Source organism: Dama dama, chromosome 18, assembly GCF_033118175.1.
Source record: "Dama dama isolate Ldn47 chromosome 18, ASM3311817v1, whole genome shotgun sequence".
Taxonomy (NCBI): Eukaryota; Metazoa; Chordata; class Mammalia; order Artiodactyla; family Cervidae; genus Dama; species Dama dama.
In genome coordinates this window covers 97,903,059-97,913,144 of record NC_083698.1, presented here as the reverse complement: position 1 = coordinate 97,913,144, position 10,086 = coordinate 97,903,059, and the positions used below count along the sequence as shown (strand labels likewise).

At 38.9% G+C, this 10,086-nt stretch overlaps 1 protein-coding gene across 1 annotated transcript in view; it reads right to left on the bottom strand.

Moving 5' to 3' along the window:
- Window positions 1-526: 526 nt before the first annotated feature.
- The window catches only part of UBN2 (ubinuclein 2), a 90,512-nt gene continuing 80,952 nt past the window's right edge, over window positions 527-10,086 (bottom strand). Inside the window, exon 15 of the mRNA XM_061165890.1 lies at window positions 527-1,790. Coding sequence (XP_061021873.1) covers window positions 1,752-1,790 — 39 coding nt within the window. The 3' untranslated portion in view covers window positions 527-1,751. The remainder of the gene's footprint in view (window positions 1,791-10,086) is intronic.

The following is a 10,086-nucleotide window of genomic DNA, read 5'->3' as shown; positions in this document are numbered from 1 at the left end:
GTAGCCCACACAGCAGCATACTCCTGAGCCTCTTGTCATCACAGAAAGGGACAGCAAGTGTGAAACACTCGCCCCTTTCGTAAAAGAAAAATAGGTAAATTCTAAGTTAGACAGCTCTTGTAAATCCTTTTCAGCAAGCTAATCACTGCATCAGTGTAGCTTATGTGTTTTTATGTAGTCTACTTCCCATTACATAGTAGTTTCTGCTTTTTAAAGGTCTTACTTTTAAAGAGGTTAACCTTACCAATAACACCCTGTAGCATATAGACTGCAGTATGTTATAACACTCAGAAGCAAAGGTTGCTATTAACCAGCAAGCCAGACTTGCTAGATGTAAGCAGAAAGCAATTTATCCCTCCCACCACTGCTGCTCATGGACTTCCTCCTCTCTGGCATGAAATCGTGGGTGGTTCACATAGCTTTTCCAGGGAATAACAGGCAATTATTTTTTTTCCTCCCCTCCCCCCTCCCCCGACCCCGCTTTGGTTTTTTAAAACGTTCAACCTGTTTAACATTAAAACTCCAGACTTGTTTCCATAAAACTTCTCCCCTTGTCAGCTGAGGCTGCCACAGGCTGAAGATGAGCACTTAGGCCTGCAGGATACAGCCTAGTTCTCCATCTCCCCTAAACTACTCACCGGCTCTTCAAATGTAAACTCTTCCTGGAACAAGCTGGATTTCTATAAACAGAAAGCAACGTTGTTTTCTCAGGAGTGCCCCTACACACTTGCTGTAATGATTTGTTATGCTGGGATGAAATTCACGGCTTTTTATCTCTTAGGTGACAAACAGGTTGAAGAGTTATCATTTTAAAAACAGTCTTTTTTTAAGATATGAACCAGTCTCATCCAGTATCAGATCAAAACTGCAAATGCCAGTTTTGAGTTAACCTTCTCTCCTCCTCCAGCCGGGAAATGTGAAGAGAAGGGGGATCAGGGTCAGGGTCATTTCTGTTTCTCAGTCCCTCTTGCCTCCTTGCTGGCTGCTGTTCCAGCCGCAGTTGCAGCACGGGAGAGAAGAGATGGTAGAGAGAGAAGCTGGTGTCCATGTCCTCTAGGAGCAGCAGATTCCAGCGTTGCTTCTTTTTTTTTATAGCTCAATACTTTCTCTCTGGGGATCTCTCAGCTGCAGTTCCCTTGTGGGCCATGTCTTCTCTAGTTACTCAGGATGCCTGCACTGGCCACTTAAGTTTCCAGAATCCGCCCCCCACTGAAGTCATTTCATCCATCCAGGTGTTCCCTTTGGCTGGGTTCCTTCTTAAAATGAGCAAATCTGGTTCCCTTTCTTGAGAACCACATCAGACCCACAGGAACTCGGGAACTTTGGCAGTGTAAGCCACTCCCCATGCAGCCTTCTTTCTGTCTTCTCCAGGAGCTAGTCAGCTACTCCTCACTTGTCTTTAGACTTTTAAAGGAGTGAGACAGACTCCCATGTCCTCAGATTCCACCGGAGGTGGGTCAAGCCCTCCAAACGGTCCTGCGGAGGGGCCCCCTCATTTGGCACGAGTTGAAGAGGAAGCACCCCCACCCTCTCCTGCTTGGGCAGCAGAAGGGAAACGTCCAGCATATTGACAACTGCTTCCAGGGGAATCTTCTCACATTCTCTCACGGAGCCTGGAGGCAGGTGCCGAGCCAGCTCATCCGTCCCAGCAATGAGCTGGTGCTTCCCAGAATCCGCTTCACAGTCTCTTAGCACGTGGCGCACAGGTAAACTAGTTCCCCTTCCCTTTAGAACGTGGATGGACTTGGCACCTACTGTTTTGTTCTTGGCCTTTGGGGTTTCTGGTGAAACTGACACAGAGAGAGTCCCACTTTAGTAAATGAAGGTACCATTGTCAGACCTTCCTTATGGAACCCCCGTTCTTTCGTCAGGAGGCCGGAGGCACTGCCGGCAACATGGCTAGTGAACTGGACTGCCTGAATGTACAGTTAATACAGAACTATTAATATTTGTTTTTTGGTTTTAGTGACTAAGTCATGTCCGACTCTTTTGCGACCCCATGGACTGTTGTCCACCAGGCTTCTCTATCCATGGGGTTTCCCAGCAAGAATATTGGAGTGGGGGTTGCCATTACCTTCTCCAGGGGATCTTCCTGACCCAGAAATTGAATGCGTGTCTCCTGCACTGCAGGCAGTTTCTTTGCCCTTACATATTAAGTATAATCTTATTGATTTGTTAAATTTCAATATTATATATGTTTATGGGGCTTCCCAGGTGGCACAGTAGTAAAGAATCCACCTGCCAATGCAGGAGATGCAAAAGATGTGGGTTAGATCCCTGCGTCAGGAAGATGCCCTGAAGAAGGAAATGGCAACCCACTCCAGTATTCCTGCCTGAAGAATCCCATGGATAGAGGAACCTGGTGGGCTACAGTCCATGGGGTCGCAAAGAGTCAGACATGACTGAGGACAGGGACCTTGACCTTAAAATATGTTTATATAAAGAGATAGCTATTTTTATGGAAACTATGTATAAGACTCTTGTTTTATTTTTTGCAACATGAAATCATACCTTTAATCTCTTATCATGAAAGCACCATAAAAATATGCTTATAAAAATTCCCCATAAATATAATTTAGAAGGAATTTTATTAACACTTCCTTTATTGTTGGATATTTATGAACTCTAAATTTTCTTGATTAAACATAGTGCTGGCATGAAAATCTTTGTGCAAAGGTATTAGCTGACATTCTGAAATATTTCCTAGAAGTTGAAAATTACTGTAAGACTCTTGTTTTTCACATTGTGGAAGATTAGATGTGCAGAGAAATCTCAATATAAGACATGTTAAAGTGCTGGGTGAAATTTCCATACGCATAAAAATATTTTTTTTCAAAGTGTGAATGAGTAAAAGAAGCCAGAATAACCAAAAATCAGAAAAGAAAAAATGGAACAATAAAAGTAGCATTTACCCTGAGGGATAATCCTGGTGGCCTGCTACCCCGGTGGCCTAGAGTGTGGGTTTTAGTTTGCCTTAGTGAAAGTGAAAGTCGCTTAGTCATGTCTGACTCTTTGGGACATCATGGACTATATACAGTCCATGGAATTCTCCAGGCCAGAATACTGGAGTGGGTAGCCTTTCCCTTCTCCAGGGAATCTTCCCAACCCAGGAAATGAACCCAGGTCTCTTGTATTGCAGGCAATTCTTTACCAGCTGACCACAAGGGAAGCCCTAATTTGCCTTAGGCAGTCCAAAAAAAAGAGAAAGCCTCAGATCACCTTGTAGGAGGTCAGATCATGTTATTATGCTCCTCAGTTGTGTCCAATTCTTTGGGATCTCACAGACTGTAGCCTGCCAGGCTCCTCTGTCCATGGGATTCTCCAGGCTAGAATGCTGGAGTGGGTTACCATTTCCTTCCTCCAGGGGATCGTCCCAACCCAGGGATTGAACCTCTATCTCCTGCACTGGCAGGCAATCCTTTACCACGGAGCCACCAGGGAAGGCCAGGTCAGATAATAAACTCTTACAAAATGATGGCAACCCCAACAACTAACCTTATTGCTGGGAATGAAAACAATATCCCTGACCTCATCGAGAGGAGACTTTTCTGTCTCAGCTCAGGGCTGGGTGGCATGTGGGGAAAAGCTTCTATACAAGAATTCTTAACCACCAGCAGTAAACCACTCATATACATATGTGGCTGGAAAGTCATCCTATCTCTGTGGCCTTGAAATCCTTAAGCTGAACATTTAGTTTGAAGTGGTCTTGGATTGGTAATGTCCCTAGAAACCTGGAAGAGGCAAACTCAAATACTCTTTAGAGGAACACACTTTAAATCCAGGCCTCAAAGAATGCCCGAAGTCAAAGTACAGGGATACATTAAAAAAAGAAGAAAAAGAAATCACCAAACACATGCAGAAATAGGCCAGTATAAGCAAGTTAGTAGAAAAACTATAGGACTGGACCTACAGTTGGTTCAAGATCTGACTCTGGTGTCTGGAACTTTATGGGTCTGATGCTCCCAACCCACTAAGCACATGCTAAGGCCCTGACCTTGGCCTCTCTCTTTAGTACACTTCACCAGCTAAGAATGCTGCCAAACCCAGGAAAAAATAAGCTCACACGTGAAAATGAGATATTTGAGGAGTATAATCACAACAGAGAGACAATAAATGGAACATGCCGTGCTAGACAAACCAGAATGAAACAACACTGACCAAAAACTTAAGCATAATAAAGATCCTCACAAACAGGATAATAGTAAGAAACAAGCAATTATGTAGAACTAAATGGAAATAGATATGAAGTATGTAATAGCTGAACAAACCCAATACAGTGGATAAAAACAATGGCTACCTAGCTGATATTCTAAATGAATAATCATCTAGATCAGCTCAAGGAATCTTCTTAGAAGGTATTGGAAAGAGATGGAAAATATGAAAGAACATTTAAGAAATAATAAGGTCAATATCTGAACAATATGAATCCCAGAAAGAGAGAAAATGGATTTAGAGAAGAGATACTTAAATCATAAGAAAGAACTTTCAAAAATGAAAGATAAAAAGGACTCCAAAGGTCTCACAGAGCACCAAGTAGAAAAATTATGGAAAAATCAAAATTTTGACATATTACGTGAAATTTAAGAACATAAGAGGGAGGGGATATGTTTGTACTTACGGCTGGTTCCCATTGTTGGACAGCAGAAACCAGCCCAACATTGTAAAGGAATTATTCTCCAATTAAAAATAAAAAATTTTAAAAAGACAAAATGCTAAAAGCTTCTGGAGAGAAGAAGCAGAAAGTTCACAAAAGCATAAGAATTAGATTTATACTAGTCTTCCTAAAAAATACAATGGAGACAAGAAAACTGGTGAAGTTATATATTCTAAGTGAATACAGAATATATTTTCCTAAGAAAAATAACCTAACAGTATTATATCCAGCTAAACTGTTACTTAAATGTAAGGGCAGAAAGATGATATATTCAAACATACAAGGCCTTAGAAAATTTACAGCACAAAAAGTCTCTTTGAAAGCCCTCCTGCTTAAGTGAAATGAGTCAGAAAAAGTAAAAAACTGTGTAATATCACTTACATATGGAATCTAAAAAATACAGCAAACTTGTGAATATAATAAGGAAGGAGACTCAACAGAGAATAGACTAGTGTTTACAAGTGGGGAGAGGGAAGTGGGTAGAGTACAACTTAGGTATAAAATAAGCTACAAGGATATACTATACAACATGGGGAATATAGTCAATATTTTATAATAATAAATGGAACAGAACCCTTAAAAATTATTAATCACTATATTGTATACTATAACATAAAATATTTTACATCAACTGGGAATGTAAAATGGTCAAGCTACTGTGGGAAACAGTTTGGTGTTTCCTCAAAAAAATTAAATATAAAGTTACCATATGGCCCAGGAATACCATTCCTTGGTATATATACAAAAGAACTGAAGACATATATTCCACAAAAGCTTGTACACAAATGTTCATAGCAGCATTATTCATAATATTCAAAAAGTGGAAACAGCCCAAGTATTTATACTAATAAATGGATATATAAAAATGTAATATATTCATACAATGAAATACTATTCAGGATATAGCTTGGATATTACATTTAATATTAGGGCAAAAATATATCATAAAGAAAGATAAGCAACATTATATATTGTTGAAAACAAAAATATATCAAAAAGATATAACCAAAACAAATGCAACATTGTAAATCAACTATACTTCAATTGAAAAAACAAAAGAAAAAATAGATATAACCATAATGAACATATATTCACTCAATATATGCCAAGACTGAAGGAAAAGGAAGAAGATGCACATAAACAAAACAGAGAATGAGAGCAGGAAAACAAATACAGATACAACAGAGATTATAATGTAATATAATCTCTTTTATTTTTTAATAAAAATAATTTTTAATACACTTCTAAGAAATTGTCTTCAAGTGGATTGATCATATATAGGTGCTATGGGACAAGCAATTGATGTAATTCAACTCATACTTAACAAGATTTCCAGAAAACTAGGAATAGAATTTTAACTTCATAAAAGCTATATACCAAAAATATAGAATAATTGCTATACTTAAAAGAGAAAATTTTCCCATTAAAATAAGAAACAAAGATGGGAGCCCTGGCTGTCCAGTGGTTAGCACTTGGCCCTTTCACTGCTTGGGCCCAGGTTCAATACCTGATGAGGGAACAAAGATCCTACAAGCCACATGGCATGGCCAAAAAAAAGAAATGAAAAAATTGGAAGAGGAAATTAACCTGACATTATTTGTAATTATATGATCAACTCAGTTGAAAAATTAATAATCAGACAAGTAATTAGAAGAAGAGAGTAAAGTTCTGGATACTAACTCAATTTGTGAAATCAAAAGCACTGATCCCAAGAAAGCCACTAGAAAATATAAGAGATTAACATAACCATTTGTAAAAACAACAAATCTAAAGTACCTAGAAATCAATACATGAACAATACCTTTACAGAGAAAACTTAAAAGCTTTACTAGAAGACATGAAAGAGGATTTTTAAAAAGAAGCGGAACAAGAAGCATATCAAAACTAAGTGTGGGTACCTTTGGGATAGAGGGAGTGGGGGAGTAAGAAAGGAAGGAGAAACCTAATTTATCATAAAATGAGGAAACAAGGGCTTCTATTAAGAGATGAAAACCATGTGCTATGGATTAAGGCACATAATTAATGCACTGCTTTGCATTTGCGGTAAAGTAAAGCAGAAATAAACTATACAGAACACATACTGACATACAGTTTGAAAATGCAGCAGCAAACTACGACGGGAGAGGCAGTGATTGTCAGAGGGTTATGTGTGAACCCTGACACTCTGAGTGCAAGCGCAGAGACAGAGGTGAGACTGAATCACTGGATAAAGCTTTATTTTTCTTCATGGCTTTATTTCAAGCTTTACTTCTCTTCAATACAAGTGGAGAAAGTGGAAGCAGTGACTTGGACTCCAATCAGTGTGGACGGCGAGAAGCTATGATAAAACTAGACAGCATATTAAAAAGCAGAGACATCACTTTGGTGACAAAGGTCTGTGTAGTCAAAGCTAGTTTTTCCAGTGGTCATGTATGGATGTGAGAGTTGGACCATAAAGAGAACTGAACACTGAAGAATTGATGCTTTTGAACTGTGGTGTTGTAGAAGACTCTTGAGTCCCTTGGACTGCAAGGAGATCAAACCAGTCAATCCTAAAGGAAATCAACCCTGGATTTTCACTGGAAGAACTGACGCTGAAGCTCCAATACTTTGGCCACCTGATGGGAAGAGCCAACTCATTGGAAAAGACCCTGATCCTGGGAAAGATTGAAGGCAAAAGGAGAAGGGGGTGAAAAAAGGGCAGAGGATTAGATAGTTAGATAGCATCACTGACTCAATAAACATGAATCGGAGCAAAATCTGGGAGACAGTGAAGGACAGAGGAGCCTGGCATGCTGCAGTCCACGGGGTTGCAAAGAGTCTGACACGACTTAGCAACTGAACAGCAACAAAGCTAGGTTTACCTCTAGACTGCTCATTACATGAACCAAAAGATTCCCTCAATTGTTTTGCTTAATAGACTTTTAGAGCAGTCTCCCTTTACTTTTTATGCCAAGGGATTGACACGTGTGATGGAAGAATTTTAACTGGTATTTATATCCACTCCTGTACTTTTAAATATATATTTTTTAAGATTTTTTAAAAATACTGGTTTCACTTCTATATTTGGGGAAATCAGAGCAAGAGGAAGCATGAATTAACGGGGGGCAAAGAGAGGCAGAAAAGAGGCAGAATAGCAGCCACCCTGTGTCAGCTCTCATGTGCGAGGCACTGTGCTAGGTGCTTCCCATACCTCGTCTCCTGATTCAACAACAAAACCCACCACTGGGAATCTTTCCCTGCAGAAAGGAGGAGGCTGAACGGGGAGCCACATCTTGTCTGAAGTGCCACCTTCATAAAGTGGACCTCAGAGCCCAAGTCTAATGTCAGCCTGTTCTGCACGCTGTGCCACCCTAGTACAAAAACGATAGTGGGGAAATAGCGAAGGGACAGACACAGGGACACAGACGAGGCAAATATACACAGAGACAGAAAAAAAAACAAGCCACGTCAGGGCACATTCCGATGAGGAAGAACCATCATACGAGCCGATATACCTGTCACTGCCCTTTGAAAAACTCATGATCTCACCTGCAATGTAATGCAATCCTTCGAGCACCCAGAATCAGTTCTTCTGCTTTTACTTCCAATTTTCAAAACTCTTTAAAAAAATATTTATTTTCTCAAGTATTCCTCAAGACTTTACATGGATATGAAGCAATGTCACAGATTCCAGACACTTGAGTTTCAAATCTGGAATGTCAGTCCTTATTATCCACTACAAAACAAGCCTGTGACTGCTGGTTTGGTTATGCATACAGACACCAAATACCTAAAGGATAGCACAATTTGACCTGTAACAGTTATCTAACCATTCATCAATAACTGTGGTACTGTAACTATGGAATACTATATGAACTGTCAACAAGTAAAGACAGATCTCTATATATTGACATGGAATAACCTCCAAGATAATGTTAAAAAGTTGGATACATATTTATACTTTTAACTGGAGAACTTGGTAGCAGTGGTTGGTCCGGGGAATAAAAAGGGGGACAACGGGTAGGAAAGATGCTTTGCATTCACTGTACAATCATGTATTTGGTATTTTTTCTTTTAACCAAGTGTAAGAATAATCTTTCCCCCTACAATCTTTATATCAAGCAGTTCAGTTGCGTCTTCCCTCTAAACCAGATCCAATTTTGGGGTCTGAGTGGAAGAAATAAATTATTTCTTTCCCTTCTCCCAGTGATTAGATAGCAAGAGGCTCCTTCCTATTTTTTTCCCCCTTTTCTACAACTAAGCCCACCTCTTTGTTTCTTTACAAAACTCCCAAACCAAAACACTTATTCATAGTATCCACGTTCATTGAAAATCCACTTATGTAAAAAGATTTTTAAAAAAGCACTTATCTCACCATTCTTTGTATTTTGAAGAACATGTATGTCCATGTTTTTTTTTCCTTCTGTGCCTATGTATGTGCATTAACACTTATAACTGCTCTTTTATTTATTAATAATACATGGACATCTTGATCATTTATCTTAAAACAATTTTATTTAGTAGTGTGATTTTATTCACTCAACGAACCCCTCCCCAGCACATTAAGCTGTTTCAAAATTTTACTATTATGAACAACACACATGAACACCCTTGTATGAGTCCCTTTTGTACAGAAACCTTTGTACACATCCCTTTTCCCCCTAGAATATGTTTGTAAAAACAAAGTTAACTTCTGCCTTTGAGCTCCATCTACAGTTGTCGCTTTTCCTAACTAGCCACAGACACTTTTCTGCACCAAAGCTAAGGTTGGAGACGATTTCTTGACTACATGGACAAGTATAAAACATACTTGCTGCTTCAGTTTTCTATACTCCTGTGAACCAACCCCTCTGGACATCTGTCCCTCATTCAATTCAGCCTCAGAGAATAGGCTGCATTTCTGTTTAATTCTTGGCTCTAAATTGACTTGGTTATTCTGAAATTCTTAATTCCTTGGGCCATGTTTTTTCTTCTTAAAAACTTCAAAAAAAAAATATATATATATACCATATAATCCATAATAAAACAGAACTAGTATAAATGATAATAAAAGCTAACATTTATCTAGTACTCACTATGAGTCACTGTGCTAAGTGCTTCACATGCCTTACATAATGTAATGTTAATCAAAGTCACATGAAAAAAAGTATTCCACAAAGAAGCTTGAGGAAATTATGGCTTTAAAAAATCCTGTTTAACAATGGCACTTTAAATATGTTAATCCACATTTGCAAGATGGTAGTCAGATTAATTAGCTACAGATTTCTTGAGGGGCTGTTACTCCCAAAAACACACTTTTGCAAAACTAGACTTAAATGTTGCTAGTTTTTCGTAAAAGCACTTGCAGCCTACCCTCTCCACCCTGCCTGAGGCCCATGTCTTTAAACTTCTTCATCTTAATGACAGTGCACTGAAAATACACTTAAATACCAGGACTGTTTATATTTGAGGGCATATGTTCTTTTCTGTAT